The sequence below is a fragment of the Misgurnus anguillicaudatus genome, chromosome 24, assembly GCF_027580225.2.
Source record: "Misgurnus anguillicaudatus chromosome 24, ASM2758022v2, whole genome shotgun sequence".
Classification (NCBI taxonomy): domain Eukaryota; kingdom Metazoa; phylum Chordata; class Actinopteri; order Cypriniformes; family Cobitidae; genus Misgurnus; species Misgurnus anguillicaudatus.
The window spans coordinates 11,282,333-11,305,235 of NC_073360.2; the positions used below are offsets into that span (position 1 = coordinate 11,282,333).

At 38.6% G+C, this 22,903-nt stretch overlaps 1 protein-coding gene across 1 annotated transcript in view; it reads right to left on the bottom strand.

Annotated features, from left to right (window-relative positions):
• gbe1b (glucan (1,4-alpha-), branching enzyme 1b) overlaps window positions 1-22,903 on the bottom strand; it is a 174,246-nt gene that overhangs the window by 39,938 nt on the left and 111,405 nt on the right. Inside the window, exon 13 of the mRNA XM_073863520.1 lies at window positions 14,596-14,780. Coding sequence (XP_073719621.1) covers window positions 14,596-14,780 — 185 coding nt within the window. The remainder of the gene's footprint in view (window positions 1-14,595; window positions 14,781-22,903) is intronic.

The following is a 22,903-nucleotide window of genomic DNA, read 5'->3' on the forward strand; positions in this document are numbered from 1 at the left end:
TGCAGGCTGCACACGTCATCAAGCCTGTGTTATTAAGGTAAACTGAGCATTACATTCGCAAGTCATAAGCATACTGCAACAATTTACGATTAACTAAGTATAATAGTCAACTTTGTAATTGTTAATATTGTGAAATAAGACAGTCTTGATGACGTATTAGAAATACGACATCCGGAGGCTGCAACCTTCAGATTGAGAAATGGCTTCTGCCACGACGAGTTCCTCATCAGAAAGTTGTAACATGACTGCGTTTCTCCCTGTTGTCTCAAAATGTTGATCGTTTAGCATTTTAAATGTTTAGTTTTTAGTTTAGTTTTAAGGTTGGCCAGTTCCTTTCCTTTGCGACAGTGCTGCGGCGCTTGTGGGCTCTAGGGGCGCTAGAAGTGAAAAATACGTGTCTAGCACCCCCTAGTGGCCAAAAGTTTCATGGTGTCCCTTTAAAGACTTTAGGCGTTATTTTCTAAATGTCGACAAAACAATGTTATGCAGCTAAAAAGTAATTTAGTTTTCTTTCAATAGACCCCTTCACGGTTCACGTCACAGCCTGTTCCCACTGCGCATGTCGGGGTCAGAAAAGTCATTACAGCAGATTGAGTTGCGTATTATTCGGTATCGTCAAAAATGCCTACTTACGTCGTGGGCTGTGAAAATCGCACCAGGTCTTCCGTTAAGTTTTCGCGATTCATGCAGAATCTCAAAAACAAAAAAATACAACATCTGCGTCTGCAAGCAATTAACGTGCAGACTGGGACAATGCAAAGATCAAAGAGGCTTGTGTTTGTAGTGCTCACTTCATTTTTGAGGTAAGTCATCATTTTTCAGCCCTGTTAGATTAAATTATAAAGCCTAAATGGTATGAACAGTTCGACCCCGTGCTGCGCGTGCACCCGATAGTCATTCAATGTTTACAAACCTTGAAGGGGTCTATAAGTCCTTCCAAAAATGATGGCGAAGGGTGTGTGTGGCTTCATAAGTTGCTGTGCAGACGCTACATAGAGTCAAGCACACCTCTTTAGTCTTGTTTTCCAACCAAATTTAAAGAATGATCATGTGACTTTCAGGCATGTCAGGTGACATGTAAATGCAAAAAAACTTTTTTGTGATATATTCCTTTTTTATATTCCACCTCATCCGAGCATACAAACTTTTTGTGCGATATACAGTTTCGAGTTTATGCGAAATTGCTGTGTTTCGATTGGGCACATTTATAATTTGCCATTTCAATTTGCACAGTTTGAAGGTTAATGGAAACACAACACTTTTACAAGATTTAAAGAGTAACTAAACCCTAAACCAACTTTTTTAGTTAATGATCTGTAAGAATGGGGCTTCATTAGTGCTGTTCATTGATTTGAGTAACTTTTTTGACATTTGGGTATGAAGTGTTTCAATGCTACAATATATGGTGTAAAAACGTCTGAGTGCTGCCCTCTTCAGGTTGAACGGTGGCTACTGCAGTTAAATTTTCCTGTTGGATGTCAATGTCAATGTCAATGTCAAATTTATTTATATAGCACCATTTCTACAACACAGGTTGACCAATGTGCTTTACAACAGATACACCAAACACTCGCACAATAAGAGATAAAATACTCAAAATAAAGTAAAGGAAAAAAGTAAAACACATCAACCATAATGTAAAAATATTTAAAAATAATAAAATATATAAAATAAAATATATAAAATATAAAACATGACGGATGTTGGATGATGGATGTTGCGGTACTGCGTGATGTAAGTGGTACGATCCTACGTAAGCAGGTTCAAGCTCACCACACACTTGTACAAGCTCAGTTCGTCCCCTTTATCTCTATTGGGGTCTGCCCACTTTTCTTGCATTTTTTTTCAAATATTGCCAGTGGGTGGAGTCAGGCTCTGACCAGGGGTTTAGTTACGCTTTAAATGACTTTGAATGTGGCATGGTTGTCGGTACCAGACAACTAAATCTAAATCTAGTGGGATTTTAACTGAAAACAATTTTAGAAAATGGTCAGAGAAAGATTATAAAAAAGAAATAAAAGGCAAGTCTCTGGGTGAAAATACCTTGTTGATGGCAGAGGTCAGATGAGAATGGCCAGACTGATTCAAGACAAAAGAAAAGCACCAATAACTCAAAAATATTTGTTTTGTGGGCCAGGTCAGCTCACTGTGTGTTAAATGAAATAAAATTTTAAAGACCTAAGAACCACAGAATCTGTCCATTTCCCCTAAACACAACCCCTTTAAAAACACCAAAAAATCCACAAAACCACATCAGGTCCAGAGGAGCTTACTGTGAGCAGCAGATGCCTGTGAATGATTTAGCCGCTGTTCTCTGCAGAAATATAGGTCTGTAACGTACCATTATGAGAGATTATCAATGTCACCCTGCCCCACTATTTTTGGTGCCCCGGACTCTCAGCCAATTTAGGAAGTGAATATGAGGGAGAGATAAGAACGGCTCACATTGGACAGGCAAGCGATCCAGATGACAGCTGTTCAGAAGAGAGCCAGAATATTCTAGTTTTACACGAGATTCATCTGCATTGAGTTAGAGTAAATTGTATTATATAATATTCATGCATGGTTTATGCTTCACTGACAGAAAATATGAATTCACAGATCTGTAATAAATTTCATATCAGTTATTTACGACACATTTACGAGACATAATGCACTGTAATTTCACAGCACTTCAATACAGTTGTTTATGCTGTGTAATATCAAGAATATTTCAAATGCACATGAGCTTATAATATCTACAGCTTGAGTCAGAGAAAAGCAAAAATGCTTGAAATTAAATCTGAAACGGACTGCTTTTTTATAATGCACCCACTATAAAACCTTATTTGAACTCACAGGGGCGGTTTCCAAGACAGGGCTTAAATCTAGTCCATGACTAAAATTTATGTTTGAGCTGTCTTAAAAGAAAAAAGCTTCCACTGACATCTTAGGGTGTTTTCAACAAGACAAAGGCAGTGTGGAAAATATGCGATTTGAATCTGTCCTACCACAACGCACATCAAGTTTAAAAAGATCACCTAAAGTAGATGTATAGTAGCTATATCATGTAAAAAAAACAAGTTGCTTTTATCCGCCTTGTTAATCAGTAATTTTACACATGATAAAAATGACGTGCACTTTATTTGCTTGGAAAATATGAACACAGCAGTCATAAAAATCATACAGTAGCCCAGCCTAATAATAATTTGTCTATAGGGACATCCCCTGGTATATTAGCCATAAACCTGCTCAACCACACACAAAACTACACAACAGCTCAAACAATTCTGAAAACCGATAACAGAGAAAAGAAAGAGAGAAATAACAGATGCCAGTGGAGTTCATCGCTATGAATATGAGACCCATTAATATAGTTGATGCTGTTATTAGTCCCTTTCACACAAACAATCTTTACTGGTAATGTACTGGTAAACTGCAGTTAACAGGTCATGTGTGAACAGAACCTTTCCGGTAAATCACCCAGTAAGAGAGGTTGTAAGATTACCAGTAATTTACAGGTAACTGCTATGTGTGAACAAAAAACCGGCATTTAGAACGGACGACGTCAGACCGCGCTGACAGCTTCGGGTCAATCATAACGTTTTAATACAGATGACGCGTTTACCCCGCACAGTTTACAGACGTTTCCACACACACACTGCTTAAAAGTCAAGCACACCTGAAGTTACAACCCAGTCTCACAGAGTTGCGTATAAATAGCACGAAGTGTGAAAATCGATAAGCCAGTCCTTCCCATTCACTTAAACGGCGCATTTTTTTGTCGTTTTATTTATTGGTTTCTCATTTTTTTGCAATTTTTTTACCATTTTCGCTTGGGTTTAGGGTTAGAACAACTTTTTGTTATATAAAAATTCGGTCACACTTTATTTTACGGTGTCACTGTTACAGTGTTATTATACATTTAAGTACTAAGTAATAATCATTAATAACATGTACTTACTATAGGGTTGGGGTTTGGTTTAGGGTTTGTTGCATGTAATTATGCATAATTAACTGTTATTACATTAATAATTACATGTATCATGTGTAACAAAGACACCGTAAAATAAAGTGTTACCAAAAATTCCAACCCCCAACTCCAAGCGACCATGGCTTAAATATAGACAAAAACATGGAGAAACTTGTATATAATAACCTCCTTAAGCAAATTTCAAATCTAACCCTAAACCCAAGCGAAAATGGTTTAAAAAACTGAAAAAAATTGAGAAACCAATAAATAAAACGACAAAAGATGCGCCGTTTAAGTGAATGGGAAGGACTGGGACATCACATGCACGCCAAAGTGGATTTTGGCGTATGTATTGCACGGTTTTCACACTTCGTGCTATTTATACGCATCTATCATTTAAACCTACTACAATAGAAGAGCTCTCTAAATTAGTAACGTCATCCAAATCATCGTCCTGTATACTAGACCCCGTTCCCACAAAATTACTAAAAGAGGTATTTCATGTAGTGTCAGACATGGAACTAAATATCTTTAACTCATCTCTAGAATTAGGATACATTCCAACAGCTTTCAAACTAGCAGTTATTAGACCGCTTATTAAAAAAACAAACCTTGACCAGGGAGATCTTAATAACTGTAGACCAATCTCAAATCTACCTTTTCTAGAATATTAGAAAAAGTAGTGGCAAGCCAGCTACGCACATTCATAGCGAATAATAATACATATGAAAAGTTCCAATCAGGATTCAGGCCCCACCATAGCACAGAGACAGCACAGCTTAGAGTTACAAACGACCTCCTATTAACATCCGATCGTGGTGAAATCTCAATCTTTATATTACTAGACCTTAGTGCAGCCTTTGACACAATAGATCACAGAATCTTACTCAATAGACTAGAAAACTATGTTGGCATCAGTGGTCAGGCGTTAGCCTGGTTTAGATCGTATCTAACCAATCGATATCACTTTGTTTATGTAAATGAGGAAGAGTCATATCACTCCCCCGTTAAATACGGCATACCCCAGGGATCAGTTCTAGGCCCCATCCTATTCTCGTTATATATGTTACCTCTAGGAGACATTATCAGGAAACATAAAATAAGTTTTCACTGCTATGCGGATGATACCCAGCTTTACATCTCGTCACATCCTAGCGAAACCCACCAGTTTGCTAAGCTATCAGACTGCATTAGTGATATTAGGGACTGGATGGCACATAACTTTCTTATGATAAACTCCAATAAGACTGAGATACTTGTTATTGAACCAAATCCCTCCAAACATAATATGTCAGATTACAAGTTGCCCATAGATGGCTGCACGGTGGTGCCATCTTCCACGGTTAAGAATTTAGGCGTAATGTTCGACAGCAATCTATCTTTCGATAGTCATATCTCTAACGTCTGCCGCACAGCATTCTTCCCTCTTAGAAATATGTGATTTTTACAAAAGTTAAATGTCTTCCAGAAAATGCGCTCCTTAACATATATAAACATACAATATATAAAATGAAAGAACAGACCCTCTGCTTTCAAACAACAACAAAAAAGGTTTCATCATACCTTCATTAGTTCTCTTTTATCACCTCTCAAATTTGGGTAGGTTTCTTCAAAAACAAAACATTTTGAGCAAAATCAGAAATAATACAATTTTTGTGAAGGACTTTTGATCGTGATCAGATTCAGAGCGATGATCAAAACATACAGCTGTTTGCCCGAGGAAAATACTCAGGGTTTTATAAGTTGCAGAAGAGCACCACATGGTGGATAATAGTGGTAATATAGATTGGCGGAAATACTCGTCATTGGCAGGGAAGCGTTTTTACTTAATTGGCGGGGAAAGAGTTAAAAAAGCAATAAGATAGCTTTGTTCGTTAGTCCGTTGCGTCGGATTGCTTTCTGACTTATACCAAATGCTCCAGAGTTCGCTTGCAATTGGGCCGAGACCACCTCGTTCAGGCGGTCTTGGATCGGTTGTTTTGGTGCTGATTGCGATTGCAGTGTTTACATATGTCTAAACGAACCGAGCCAAGGGAGAAAACGCACCAGGTTCCGAAACGAAGGTTTAAAATATATAATTGTTTTGTCTCAAGATGCACAGCAGTTATGTTTTTGTAGGGTATTTAAATGTCCTTATTTATTTAAGGATCAAGCTAAACCCTGTCTGGAAAACTGTCCCGTAGAGTTTTATTTCTAATGTGCTTTCTGCATTCTTCTCTCACAGAATATTGACACTTTTATAAATATGTGACCCTGGACCACAAAACCAATCATAAAGGTACATTTTTTTTATAATTGAGATTTATACATCATCAGAACTTTGAATAAATAATCTTTCCATTGATGTATAGTTTGTTAAGGACAATTTTTGTCCGAAAAACATCTATTTGAAAATCTGGAATTCAAAGCTGCAAAAATTCATAAAATATTGAGATAATCGCATTTAAAGTCCTTAGAAACACATATTATTAATAATAAGTGCGTTTTTGATATAGTTACAGTAGTACATTTACAAAATATCTTCATCTTTACTTAAAATGATATTACGTTTTGGCATAAACAAAAAGTAATAATTTTGGCCAATACAATGTATTTTAATATACATGTGCTACTTATGAATGGTTTTTTTTTGGCCCAGGGTCATATTTGTTTATTATTTGAAGATAAACATGGACATGTACATATTTTTTGCAGATGGTCTAATGCCATTTCTGGCTCAGTGAGACCAAAATTACAGATTATTTATTTAGGCAAGACATGCTAGTTTAAACAACAACAAAAAAGGTACAAACACTGTCAAAATGTACACCCTTACCTCAAAGGCACACCTAAATGGTACACATTAGGACCTTTTTAAAGGGTAGACTCCCAGCGAAAGCTAGTACTTTAATTTCTGACAGTGTAGTGCTTGGTTATGATTACAAGATGACCTGTGTTTAAATCCTGAACAGCCTGCTAACATAAGATTAAATAAAACAACACCTTTTGTGTTTCATAGGAAAGAGTCAAAAAGTGTCAAGACTTAGCATTGACGTCTGAGTATTACAGGTAATGTTGTTGTTTTTTGCATCAAAACTGTATCATTTAAAGTAAACCTGAGGAGGTGAAGCAATTCTCATCATTGTCATGATATACTGGCGCCACACCGGCGAGAGAGAGAGAGAGAGATAATGTATATTACGGAGTGCTGAAACAACATCACTTAGTGCATACAGATATAGCTTTAATGCTTTAATAGAGTTTACTGTCATGCCTGGTTTTATTTCATAACTAAAAGTATGAACAGGAATAAGAAAATCTCAAAGGAGGCACCTGCAGTGAGCTAAAAAAAAAGACTACAGCTAACAGGTCGGGATAGTTGTGCATTTAGGGGAAATTACCATTTGATATACAGTACCAGACTTTGGTCGATTTCTTGAATCTGATGGGCTGAGAGATATTTCAAGGTGTTGAATAATTTTTCCACTGCATGTACACTTATGAAGTAGCTGAAGGTATTCAACTTTAACATCACTTTGGCCAAAAATTGCCTTTTTTGGGCAAAATATTCTCCTGTGAATATTCTCGGTGAAACTCACCGAGTGGTCAGGGGTGTTCACTGGTTTGCTCACACAAAAATCGCTGCAAAATACCCATTCCAATAGGTTTTATCGTAGTTTTTGCCAACTCCATTGACTTGTATTAGATGTGCTGTGAGGTACGGTATTACTTCGCGTCGGGAACTTTGTTTCTATTCTTGCAATTGGATTAGCGCCACCACCTGGGCTGGAGTGTCTATTATTTAAGCTCTCGGCGGAAGAATATACAGGTGTGAGGCGTTTGGAAAAATAGGTCCACAAGTTAACAACGAATGCTTATACACCTGTTGGAAAGCATCTTTTGCAGCGATTTTTGTGTGAGCATATCAGTGAACACCCCTGACCACTCTGTGAGTTTCACGAAAGTTTAATGCATTTTAGGAAGGATTGTTCCACTGCACCATTAAACCCATTGTAGAGGTGTGAGGTGAAACACAAACACCCGAAAATTCTCGGGGCAGCCGCATATGTCGAAATTTCAGTCAAAACCGTTCTATAAACAATCTGAAAACAGGGCTTTAAGTGTAAAATACATAACTTGTCCTTTAAAGCTCTTTGATGCTGCATTCAAACTGCAATTTTAAACTGCATTGAAATTGTAAACTGTTGAAGTCCACTATATGGAAAAAAAATTCTTCTCGACTGAACAAAGAAAGACATAAACATCTTGGATGATATGTGGCAGAGTACATTATCAGAATTTATTTTATGAAAGTGGAATATTACTTTAAATTCGGGTGATTGGCTCAAAACAACCTACCGACTGAACTAAATTTGCCTACTATCAGTTCTTAAAACAATTAAAAAATAAGTATTCCCCAAATCTTAGTTTCTTGAAATGAGTATCATTAAAGAGGACATATAATGAAAATCTGACTTTTTTCATGTTTAAGTGCTATAATTGGATCCCCAGTGCTTGTATCAACATAGAAAATGTGGAAAAAGATCAACCCAGCAACTTATTTTCTAAGTATTCTCTGCAAGCATGTGAAAAAATAAGTAATAGAATTTTGGCCCCCCTTGTGATGTCAGAAGGGGATAATACCGCCCCTTAATCTGCACTATCCAACCACAGCACTGCCATTTAGTGCTGAGATCAGCTCATTTGCATTTTTAAGGACACACCTGTGAAATGTCCCCTTTAAAGTACCCTTGATAGTTTCTTAAGTAAATCCTGAAGATTTCAAATGAAAACTTTTAGGGGCTCATGTGCCAACCAAGCAATGTCATTGAGATGAGCGCAATGCTGACAGCTCTTAATTAGCCTGGCCAATGTTTTGATCGATCACTAGTTCAACAATTATTATTTTATGAAAAGAGCTTATTTTAAAAAAAGAAAAACTGAACAAACTTTTCCAGAAAAGTCCCCAAAAACTTGAGCATTTGTGTTGCACAGCGTCTAGACGTCTTGTATACAACCTGCTGTGTTGTGGTGGACGCACTGTAAATAATATATGAGCACAGGCCCTCACAGGGAAAAAGAAAATGGAAAATAAAGAAAAAGAGAAACCAGCACGAGTAGGAGAGAGCGAAGATGAGTTACTAAACACCGTTCCTGTTTACAGCACAGTGGGCGATCTGTATGATTTTAGCCTCAAGTAAACAGGTTTTGTTTGAATCACAGCTTTAGTCTTTTGAAGCCTGCTGAGATGCAACATCAATCGGACAGCTAACGGATTTACAAATGATGAACGGACATTTCATGATACATCAGATGTATATTTGATGATTTTGCTGCTGACATTAATTTAGAAAATGTTGGAAATATTGTGATTGTCTTGATGTGCTCTTAATTCTGAGTTTCCTGAGCAGTCACAACAACATGGTGTAAGATTTGGGGAGCGGCCTTATCTGTTTGTCTGACCATTGGCAGATGAGACGTGATAGGAAAATATGTTTATTATATGTAGTGACAATGAAAAAGAACGTTTCCTATAAACATAAAGATCTAATTTTTTGGGCTGTACATCCCTCATTTGGATGTTCCTAAGTTTACTGCTCACTCTGTCCTGCCCGCTGGCGTGCTCCAGTCTCCATCCACAGACTCCTAAAAGAGCGGGTCTGCTCTGGGGTAACGGACGGGCGAGCAGGCGAAACCTGCCAAATACCAAGTGCAGAGAAGCTGAATCTAAAGAGCAGAGGAGGGATTTAACAATCCAGCTCACACACACACAAAATGCTCGGCTCTCTTGAGCAATTCTTTCTAACTACTCTGTCAGTGTTGTGGAGAGAGAGAGAGAGAGAGAGAAAGAGAGAGAAAGAGAGAGAGAGAGAGAGAGAGAGAGAGAGAGAGAGAGTCTTGAGTGGGTGCCAAGATTATGTCAATTATCTACCCTGGGAAAAGACGTCAATGACGCACAGCAATTACAAACATTCAGACACCCAAGACTTGCTCATATTTTTTAAAGACCTCTCATTAGAAAAAAACACAGCTAGTTTCTTTGTTCCAAATGAAAAGAATTACGGGATATTACCGGTTATCGGTTATAAACAATTATTTTTTTCAAATGTGCAATGTGAGGCAAATACATTATTATCTAATTAAATTAAAATGATTCCCTTTCACCTGATAACTGCTTAATTTTCAATACAAACTACACAATAACTATTTAAATTCTATTGTTTGTTTTTCTCAAAGTATATGGGCTCTATCATACACCCGGCGCAATGCAGCGCAATGCGCGACGCAAGTGTGTTTAAACCCAGCGCAATGATAATTTCATGTTTAGCGCCACATTGTTTAAATAGCAAATGCATTTGCACCCAATGTTGCGCCCATGGGCGTTCTGGTGGTCTGAAAACGAGGTGTGTTCAGGCGCATTGTTGGTGCGTTGCTATTTTGAGGCAACTAAAATAGACTACGCCATTGACCAACAAAAACCTGGTCTAAAGTCTAAAGTTAATGGCGCAATATGTTTTTTGTTATTTAAAGAGCTCGTTAGTAATATGCGCCTATAAATGGGACGACAATGCGGGTTTGCTTATCACATACATGAATGCGCAGCAGCACAAAAATTTTTTTAAATATGAAAGATTAAAGAATTGAATGTAAAAGATTATTATTGAGTCTCTTGGGCATAAATGAGGACTAATAATGAGACGTTAGAAGGCGCAAAGAGCAGCTTCACCTGTAGCCTGGTAAGTAAATAAATGCTTTGCTTTAAACAAATTCATCTATTTTAAAAAATTTTTAATGCAATCCTACGAATTTATTGTATATGATGACTCTGTACCTGTGGATATGGTGAGATGAGAAACATTTTTAAGTAATGCTTTTTTAAATCCCATGGCGCTGTCTGACTGCTGAAACGCTTCGGCTCTCCACACGTTAGTAAATTCTTTATCTCTTGTTTGTTACAAATAAAGTATTTTTAGAGTACAAACCTTTTCTTGCATATTTGCAAATTATTTTATGAGATTAAAATGATTATGTATGATATCAATACATTTACAGCAATTAAAAGCCTGCTATTTTTACTTCCATGACTGAAAGAAAAAGGCTTTTAAAGGTTTAAACCAAAAAATTTAAAATCTCAATAAAAATGAAAACAATACATTTTTTAGCATTATTCTTAAACTGGTGGTCTTCTTCCTCCGCTTAGTTTTTCAGTTTACAAAGTCCGTCACCTAAATAGGGCATTGGACACGCCCATTTAGACCGTGCGCTTTAGACAATGCGCTTAGATTGTTAAAATACGTCCCATAGTCTTATTATTATAAAATGCCATTTTCTTAATACAAAAAAATTATTTCTGGTTCTAGCATTTGATTGGCTGAGAGGCTTTTCCAGCCATGCGATATTCTACCAGTATCATCACAGGAACTGTTTCACGTTTGAATCATTTCTCCGCTGGTTTGTTTAACCACTTAAGCAATCGCAGTCAATCTTTGTTGCAAGCTGAGAGTGGACGGAGAGAGAGAGAGAGAGACGCAAGAGAGGAGAGACGGGCGCAAACATTGCTTTTATAATAATCAATTATTAGTTTTTATGCATCGATCGTTCACATTAAAGAGCTTAACATAAAGGACTGCCTGATGGCCTGGGGCCGATAAAATTAACCCGGGGTTATAAACCCTGCTTGTAATTAAAGCGGGGTTATCCCGGAAATTAACCCAGGGTTATGAAACCCTGCTCGCCCTGCTTTTGTGGGGTTAACCCGCATTGCTGTGCCAAAAGCAGGCAGTGTAAAACAAAGCAGGGTTAGAATGTAACTATTTCCAGTGTTCCATGTGACGACTTCCCCAAAAGTCAATAAGACAACTTGCCCCAAACTGACATGTATGCTAATGTTGGCTAAATCTCATGGTTAGCTCAACATAGCACGTCACCTAAAGTATCAAAAGACACGTTATTGTCTCCTCTTTTTTGTGCAAAATAATATTTTTTAACATTCATACCTAACAAAGTTGTATTGCATACAATTTAAAGTGCCAATGTTTTAATTTTTAAACAAACAAATTAGAAAATTGTGCTAATGTCATATTAGAGCGATCTTGACCACATGTGAACATGAAGTTGACTATAGAAGAAGTCGTCATTTGATTTTTGAGATAGAGCCTCTAGTGTTGGAGTAATGAACAGTGTGACATATTACCCCGCTCTACCCTAAAGATTTTTTTAAGTATATCTTTCAATTTTTACAATGTAAAATTCATGACATCATTGTATATACACTGTAAAAAAGTAAAAGTTGGATCAACTTAAAAAAATACTTAAATTGGTAACACCTAAAAAATTATTTTTAAGTAAAAAACACTTAAAGGAACAGTATGTAGGATTGTGGCCCAAACTGGTTTTGCAATCACAAAACTTGTGGCTAAAACTGGTACTGCAATCACACAACTGGTGGCCAATACACAAAATGACAACATAAACATCAGTTGAGTGCTGCAACTCCAATTTTTAAATGAAAATATCCTGGCCAGACCACTGTTGTCAGTGATATAAGTATTTGAAACGAAAATGATTTCTTAAAGCGTAACTAAACCCCTGGTCAGAGCCTGACTCCACCCACTGGCAATATTTGAAAAATGCAAGAAAAGTGGGCAGATCCCAACGGAGATAGAGGGGACAAACTAAGCTCGTACCAAGTGTGTGTTGAGATCGTAACAAGGGTGTGGTGAGCTTGAACCTGCCTACGTCACGAGTCATTTTTTGGACCCAATATCCAATAGGAAAATTCAACTGCAGTAGCCACCGTTCAACCTGAAGAGGGCAGCACTCAGACGTTTTTACACCATATATTGCAGTATTGAAACACTTCCAAATGTCAAAAAACTTACTAAAATCAATGAACAGCACTAATAAAGCATAATTTTTACAGATCATTAACTAAAAAAAGTTGGTTTAGGGTTTAGTTACTCTTTAATGTCTAGTGACATATCAGGGCCATTTTATGATTAATTGAAATAAATTTCTTACATACTGTTCCTTTAAAATTAATACTTTTTTTTACACTTTCTACAGTGTAGGCACTGTTCTGTCCCAGGCAACTGCTGTAATGTCCTATATACAGTATAGTGTGGTTAAAAAGTCTATACCCAGTCTATAAAATCTATTCAATGCAAGAAAATCTGACCTTCATAATTTAATGCTCACAAAAAAAACGTGCTTATTTAACTGATGGTCTACAAATCTGATGTAATCCTCCAGCATTTTAGGCGATTTCTTTACATCATTAACTTTTGTTGTTATATATAGTTTAAAAAAAAATAAAGTTTATTGATTTCAGTTTTAAATTAATCCTAGATTATCAACATGGCCTCAGACTTCTGTATCTCACTGTAGCTGTGAAAATTTCATGTGTCTATCACTCCACATTCTGACATACTGTAATAATTAACTTCTACTTAAATCAATATCATTTCTATTTTATTTTCAAAGTAGCTACAGGGGCTACTTGTATGTAATAAGATGAATAACGTACAGACAATGCACTAACCTATTAAATGCACTAACCTATTATATTACTGCTATGTAATATTAAAATTTAAGTATCACAAAGATGAGAAGCGGTTTGTCATCTCATCTGTAATTCCAAGTCTTTACTTATTGAATTCTGACATGTATTTTTTGTATGTATTGCATGGCTATACCCACAGGCATGATGTCTAAAAACGCAAGCACTGAAAAACTCTTTCTTGTTTAGTCTGTCATACATAATAGAAGTATTCACCTGTAAAACAATATGGCAAGGTCACAGTAAAGCACAGACAAAGTGAGGCAGGTGTAATATGGCGTGCTATCACAGAAAAAAGTACTGTTGAATCATTCAGCCTAGTATTTAATCCCTGCCGATTCAGCTCCACAGTTTCCATTTGCATCATCACCTTGCTGCAGGTAATAGTAGTGTGCTAACCATCCGTGACCACCGCAGGACATTATAGTTATATTTCTGTATGAAACCTCAATGCCCTCAATTTCTGCTTCACATAACTGTACATAAAACATGGCTGTTATGCCAAGATTCTTGCATTTTGATTGGTTGGACAAAATGCTTGATGGTGAAATACCATCACAGAAAATAATTCAGACTTTAGTGAATTTACCTACTTATAAAAAGTATTTCTACAATGCACTTTGGATAAAACCAAACTTTTACTTTAGATGGCCTCATAGTCTGTCTATATGCAGAATATATTTCTTTAACACTATCTACCACCAACTTCTTACTTTTTGGAATATATTTCTTCCCCAGCATGCGTAAATCAATCCACTCATAACTTTGTCAAGGCGTAAGGCGAACTGAAATCCCAAGTACAAGCCTGGTATGTTTTTCTCAGGTAATGATTCCTATACAAATCCTCCATATGATGAGATAGAAATGTGTTTAAAAGGCAACCGAGTAATGATATCGCAAGGCTGGTTAGGGACTGATAGCCGTTTTACTGAAACGGCAGATGTTCTGGTGACGTCCGGAGCTTTTATGTTGCATATAAAGGGAGATAAATATAATGAGAGAGAGGGGGAAATAAAGAACATGGAAAATGACAAAGTCAAACAAAGGAAAAGATAATATTTAATGATGCCGACAAAAAGTGAAGCAAAATGTATTTTTCTCTCACCGGGGGCGCAGCCAGCCAGCCGTACTTGTCCTCCGTGCGGTTCATGTCGCGATCGAAGGTGTAGAGCTGCTTGTAACGCAGGTGGTCTGTGTCAATCAGGTTAAACTGCCGGCGAGCGTAATGGTAACTCTCATTGTTGCCGACTCGTGGGAAATCGAGCCATTCCGGATGGCCGAACTCATTACCTATAAATAAAGACAAAGAAAAGATATTTCTGATGTCTTTTCTAAGCGTTAAACTTATATATGCTTCAACAAACCTAACATGGTGGTTATTGTTGACAAAAGACTTAGTGGTGCTTGATATAGATATAAAGTATTAGCTATACAGTACAGTAGTTCATACCTGTACGGTTGCAGATTTAAACAAAACACTAAAGTTACAATATGTAAGAAACTTTGGACAGAAAAGACATGGAAAATTCCTCAAACCATATGGCTAACATCCGGCTATTACTTTGCTCAGCCATCTGATGATTTTCGCATCCTAGATAAAAAATTGGAGGAAAATGCAAAGACTAAAATTAAAAGTGGGCCCTTTTGGCTTGGAACCCTTGGCAACCACCTAGTAGCCATTCAGAACAGCACAATAATGTTGATGCAGGATCATGTCCTGCGTGGGGACATCATAAAAATCATTGATGGATCTGGAACAACTTTTTAATCAACCAATCAGATTGTAGGATTAGGATTAGGGTTGGGGTCGAAGTTAGGTTTAGGCTTTGGACTGGGTTAGTGCTTTCATCCTATTCTAAGGGCGCACTCACATTATCCAAACCAAACCATGCCCCAGGGCGATTGTCACCCCTCCCTACTCCCCCAGGTGCACGCACTCACACTGTACTTTTTATCGATCCGATTCCGGGCGTGCTTTCGTCATTAAGATGCGATTGTTTTGAAAAAAGCAGGAAGTAAAGCTCTCTCTTAACACTAGAACCCACCGAAATGATAAGTCTGTGTCATTTGGTGCGCGATTACAGACAGCCCTCTCACATGTCATCATATTGCTTAGTTCGGACATTCACGTAACCCCGCTGCGCGCATCAAAAGGTTTGTACGAAGGCAAATGAAGGTGAGTGGTCGCGCAACTGATGTCTTTACCTTTTGAATCGCACTCAGGCGCGATTGCGCTCACACCACAGCCTTCCGTGCCTGAGCCCAAGTGAACCGCGCTCCGGCCCACCTCTGCAACCCGGCCGTGGCGCGATTAACCCGGGCGCGGAACGGAGCGATCACACTAGTCAAACAAACCAGGCTTTGGGGGTCAAACGCGCCCGAGCGTGGTTTGGTTTGGATAGTGTGAGTGCGCCCTAACTGTGGGTTTACACCAGCTCCGTTTGAGGCGTCAAAATTCCAGTCATCAAGACATTCACGCGTAAATTTGCGTCATGGGAGGAGCTTCTGCCACTCCGCTCGCTTCCTCTAATCATGTCACTATTTAAGCTCTTTTTTCCACCAAAGTAAAAAAATTTTCAACTCGCGCGTTTCCCCGCGGCAACTCTCAATTCACGGCATTCGCGCGAATGAGGAGGAATAGCATCTACCGCGGCGCGCTAAACGCCTTATTCGCACCGCGAGACCTCCATATGCGCTTCAACGCGTTTTAACATTGACTTAGCATTAAAATCACTCGCGCTTGACGCATCTACCGCAGCTGGTGTGAACACAGCATAAGAAAGTAATTTTACATTTTTGCATTTATGCATCTGGCAGATGCTTTTATTTTAAAGTTGTTAGTTTATTCAAGCAACAATTTTATCAGTATATTTGTATTTGTGTAAACCCACAACCTTGAATGCTGACATAATGCTATACCAACTGAGCTACAGGAACAGGTAAGCCTTAGGTTATTGGCAGGGTTTAGGTAAGGTAGATCTTTGAATAGGAACATCCAACGTATCATCTATCAATATCTGACAAAAACCTCTCTACAATATGCATTCAATACAAGCAGACTTATTTATGCACGTTTACATATATTTGAGTCTATGCTTACACGACAACGATGGTTTATCCTTTGAACAAGGGATTTTCCTTTGCGTTTATGAAAAATTTAATGTGAAATTTCACATACAACACAGTCAAAAGATCTGCATTTACACGAATCAGCGAAGACGACTAAATACACCGTATATTGTATGCGAGGCCAGTAGTTGCCAATGCTACCTTGCACGCCTGCGCACATACGCATTCTTCTACAAAGCAAAAAATAAAGACGGCAAAAGCATCAAGCTGTTTTGTTTTAGACGGACGAAGAGGTAGGTAAATTGCTCCATGGACAATAAGGCGGCAAAACATTTTTAAATTTGTAGAATAAGCGGTAATAAACTCACGTTATCACAGTTTTTATACACAAAAACTTGCACTTTGAAACCCGTTGTCAAAAGTTTGTGTTTATAAGACAACAAAATGTTGTTGGCTAAAAATGAACAGCCAAAAAGCATGAAATCTTTCCCATTTACGGTTGAAAGTGTCGTCGAGTAAACGGCCCCTAATGTGTGTACATATCTTCATGCATCATACAAGCAAGAGGGACATCTTCTGAAACCACTTCAGTAAAATACTCAAACACTCCAATTAAACGTTTTGTTAGCTTGACACTGTCAAGACGACTGCAATGACAAGCATAACTAGCAGGCACTTCTCAGATTTCTCCAAATAAACAAACAGCACTCATTTGCTCATATGTCAGAATTCAATATCTAATGGATAATGTAGACATTTCAAAAGGCCACCTTTCAAGAGCAACAGTACCACTTGTACATTTTAAGATATTATTTGACAGCTGACTGTGAGCAATAAATGCACCCTGTAAACTGACCTCACCCCGAAACCAACAGTTCCTCTCCCAAAGCGTTCACCCCCTCCACAGCGAACATTAACTTCAAAGCCGCTGACTAAACACAAGCCAAGAGAGGGGAAACGTGCATCTTCAAGATCTATTCCCAGAGCGCTTTTATATTTATTTTCCAACAAACGAATGAATGCTAAATGAATTCACCGACCTACATTCATAACATTTCTCAGAGAGCAGAAATACTGAAAACACAGAAGCATAATGAAACAGAAAGACAGATTTGAATAATGCATTATGAAACGTAAAATGACCCTGTCCAACGGTTACGAGGGAATAGAAAGTATTGTCTATTTATGCACCGCTTCTGAATTAAAACTGTAAAAAAATGAAAAGTTGCCAGTTTGCTGATTTTTCTAATACAAACACAACTGTAGCTCAAGGGTACAGCATTGCGATAGCAATGCAAAGTTCATAGGTTCGATCCCAGGTAACACATATACTGCTTGAATGGACTATAAGTCACTTGGGATAAAAGTGCCTATCAAATGCATAATGTAAATGTAAGTTAAGTGCTTTACTACTATGCAGGGTGATAAACGGCACAGATCTTTGTCACTCAAGGCAACATACACTCTTAGGAAAAATGGTACTATGTATACATTTGGTACCAATATGTCCCTCTGAAGTACTTTGGACAACTATTATTATAGATGCTTCAGCAGTAACAACATAAACAAAGAGCTTTCGTGGAACAAACATATCTTCGGTAAACTCCGCAAAGAATCAATAACAACAGAGTCTTTTTAGGGGCTAATCACACCAAACGTGCTTTAAACGCTTGGAAACGGAAGGCGCTGCGGCTTTTTATATTGCTAGGCAACCACCGAGTCAGCTGTCTTGTCAATCGAAGTGTGAGCGCTCATTTGCTTTTAACCGTCATATTAGCAAAAACTTTTAAAGCAACACTAAAGGGCGATTTATAGTCGCGCGCAAGTTCTAACCTTAGCCTGTGCATAGCTCTGCGTAGCCTGACGTGCACCTCGCAAAAATTTCTACACGGACCGCAAGCGCTGTGATTGGTCCACCAGAACCCCTCCCGTCAGGTGAAAAAACTGTGTCATAGGTATTTCCGTTTGTGACGGTGAAAACAAAGATGAGCCAAGTTGGGGAGTGATTTAACTCAAACTGCAACGAAAGTCGCTGTTTATTTACTTCCATCATTGCTGGTCTTCTCAAATCATACACAACAAGTTGCTGTTTCTTCTTCGTTTGTGGGTTAACATGCCAAGCTTCTTCTTCTCTGACGGTCGCGCTGCTACTGTGGTTACACGCGTGGATACTGCCTACCAGCGGTTTGCGCATTTGTTTGCACGTCGACGCGGAGGACGACGCAAAAGTATAAATGAAAACCGACACGGAACTTACGCCGTCGCAGCTAAGCCGTAGGACCTACGCATGACTATAACGAGCCCTTAAACAGTTTTTGCTCTTTGCTCCCCCTACAGGTTGGAAGCGGAATTGTCCATTACCACTGTCATAAATAATTTAGCCTACTGCAGCATAGCTGGCTCTGATTGGATTGCCGTAAAGCAAGTTTTTGTAGTTTTCACTCAAACTACAGGACCACGACCCCACGGTTGGAAACTTCATTAGTGCGGTTTTGGCCGATAGAGGGCTGCAAAGCGAATGTGAAAGTGCCGTTCACCCTGTTTCGAGTGGATGAACGACTGGAACTTTTTTGGAAACGTTATTTTAAGGTAAAAAAAACTCTTTAGTGTTGCTTTAAAAGAGGGTGCTTGCTCTAACCTTGTTTGAGGGTGAGGGGTGCGCAAACACGCAGGAGAGAGTGAGCGAGTGGAGTCCGGTTGATCCAAACAAATGTAAACCTCCGTCACCACCACAAAAGGCCCACCTCTCCCCTCATTCAATTGGACAATGGAGACACGAATGACGTTGGGCACTTTACCGTTCTCAGCGCTCCTTCAAAAACGCGCGCTGCGAGTGGCGGCAAAAACCGCAAGGCGTTCGCCGCACATAAACAGCGTGCATACACTCACTGCCCATAGATTATCATTCAAAAAAGGCGACTTCAACTTCCATAAATGCGTTTGGTGTGATTGGCCCCTTAAGGGGGTCGCACACAGGACACGCAGCTCAGCGCCGCGCCGTTCTAAAAGAATGGAAAACATTGTTTTCTACAAGTATACGCACACCAGCTACGACTCAGGAAGTTGCTCTAATCCCTGTCACGACACAGAGCGCCACTCACATAGTTTAACATTAAATAACATCATATTTGTCCCAAATCATTAACGATTAACATTGGCTGCTAACAAATATTTTGCTTTTTGAAGTAGACACTATCTGACAAACCTCGCACATTTAATGTGCACTTCCGGTTTACGGTACCTCCAAGTTGTCCTAGACGCGACTCGACGCGGCGCAACGCTGAGTAGTTTATTTCTGATAACAAGCTAAATAAACAACAAGTAGATTATCTTAGATCAAATCATAGGTAAAGCATATCATAAACGACACTGAGCTTACGTATTTGTGTAAAATGTGTACTATATAATGTACACAATCTTATAGGACACTCCACTTTTTTTTGAAAATATGCTAATTTTCCAGCTCCCCTAGAGTAAAGCATTTGATTTTTGCCGTTTTGGAATCCATTCAGTTGGTCTCCGGGTCTGGCGCTAACACTTTTAGCATAGCTTAGCACAATCCATTAAATCTGATTAGACCATTAGCATCACGCTCAAAAACTACCAAAGAGTTTCAATATTTTTCCTATTTTAAACTGGACTCTTCCGACGGAAAATTAAAAGTTGTGATTTTCTAGGCCAATATGGCTAGAAACTATTCTCTCATTCTGGCGTAATAATCAAGGACTTTGCTGATGTAACATGGCTGCAGGAGGCACAATATTACGCACTGCCGAAAGTAGTCAACAGCTATTGAAAGTTACCAAGGGGACTATTTTCGCGCAGTGCGTAATATCCCTTTAACTACAAATTGGCTACCAAACCTCCCATCAAATAGTGGTAATCCATGGACGCGTCTTTAGGCAAGGCAAGGCAAGTTTATTTGTATAGCACATTTCATACACAGAGGTCATTCAAAGTGTTTTACACAGAAATGAAGGAAACCAAAACATTTGTTATTTTCAATGAAGTATTTGTTTCAGAGTTCAGTTTAGCAACTAGTCAGACCATTTAACAAACAGAGACTGGAAACCCAAACGATACCCATCCCTACGCGTCACCTCACGTGTGTCCGATGAAACCGTCTATAATAACAATACAGATCCAAACCCTTATGACTATTGATTTATCTTAGTCAAAAAATTAAAAAAATAAATACACAATTGTAGTAACGGTGACCAAAATAACAAAACAGCTATACAGGTATTGAAGTTATATGTCTGCTGAGTTATTTAGTCAAAGCTTTACTGCGCTATCAAATAGTAAATCAAATACTTTTGCTTCAATTACGGTTATTTCCGCCCTTAGGCCATTCAGAAATACATTTTTTATGGCAGAATCCATTTTCCATCTGATTAAAATGCTAATTAACAGGAAATCATGCCAGACGCACTTAGCAAGTTTTGTAAACATGACTCAAATCATACAATGGCCTGTTTCATGTCTATAAAACTGCTATTTTTACTTTCTTCTTCATCATCTTTTACTCGTCTCTGGCCCCTTCAGTCTCTCTAACTCCACCTTTATCTCTCTATCTGTTTGCTCTCCCTGTACTCCAAGCATTTAATCCTCAAAGTGATGTTGGGGACAAAAGTGGGAAAAATGTTTTTGTTCTTTTTTTTCTGTGCTACTTTTCCTAAGTTTGCCAATTAAGCACACCCAAAAAGTTGGACTTTAAGTTGGTGAAAATAAAAAACTCCTTAATGAGCCGTTAAGGCTATAGGAACCCATACTGTAGGAAATGAATGGAAAATGACTAATTCAGAGCTATGTTTTTAGTTGTTTAATAACCATCACAATGCAGATCATGCATACACATAAATTAAGAGGGGGAGCCTATACAACATCCTCAATGTGACCAACATTTACACACACATGCGAGCGCGCGCACACACAAATAATTGAATGAGCCATTTTGTCAAATGGAGGCCAGTAAGGATAATCTCCTTATGATGGCCCCTTCAAAGTCCAGAACTCAACCCCATCGAGCAAATTTGGGCAAAACTGCACTTGGAAAGCTTGTGTCTTGAGTTGCAGGAGGCACAGGATAACATTACTGATGAAGTTATGAGGAATTATACACTCACCTAAAGGATTATTAGGAATACCATACTAATACTGTGTTTGACCCCCTTTCGCCTTTTGGAACTGCCTTAATTCTATGTGACATTTAGTCAACAAGGTGCTGAAAGCATTCATTAGAAATGTAGGCCCATATTGATAGGATAGCATCTTGCAGTTGATGGAGATTTGTGGGATGCACATCCAGGGTACGAAGCTCCCGTTCCACCACATCCCAAAGATGCTCTATTGGGTTGAGATCTGGTGACTGTGGGGGCCATTTTGTGAACTCATTGTCATGTTCAAGAAACCAATTTGAAATGATTCGAGCTTTGTGACATGGTGCATTATCCTGCTGGAAGTAGCCATCAGAGGATGAGAACATGGTGGTCATAAAGGGATGGACATGCTCAGAAACAATGCTCAGGTAGGCTGTGGCATTTAAACGATGCCCAATTGGCACTAAGGGGCCTAAAGTGTGCCAAGAAAACATCCCCCACACCATTACACCCCCACCACCAGCCTGCACAGTGGTAACAAGGCATGATGGATCCATGTTCTAATTCTGTTTACGCCAAATTCTGACTCTACCATCTGAATGTCTCAACAGAAATCAATACTCATCAGACCAGGCAAAATTTTTCCAGTCTTCAACTGTCCAATTTTGGCGAGCTTGTGCAAATTGTAGCCTCTTTTTCCGATTTGTAGTGGAGATGAGTGGTACCCGGTGGGGTCTTCTGCTGTTGTAGCCCATCCGCCTCAAGGTTGTGCGTGTTGTGGCTTCACAAATGCTTTGCTGCATACCTCGGTTGTAACGAGTGGTTATTTCAGTCAAAGTTACTCTTCTCTCAGCTTGAATCAGTCGGCTCATTCTCCTCTGACCTCTAGCATCAACAAGGTATTATCCCCCACAGGACTGCCGCATACTGGACGTTTTTCCCTTTTAACACCATTCTTTGTAAACCCTAGAAATGGTTTTTGAAATGAAATGAAAATCCCAGTAACTGAGCAGATTGTGAAATATTCAGACCGGCCCGTCTGGCACCAACAACCATGCCACGATCAAAATTGCTTAAATCATCTTTCTTTCCCATTCTGACATTCAGTTTGGAGTTCAGGAGATTGTCTTGACCAGGACCACACCCCTAAATGCATTGAAGCAACTGCCATGTGATTGGTTGATTAGATAATTGCATTAATGAGAAATTGAACAGGTTTTCCTAATAATCTTTTAGGTGAGTGTA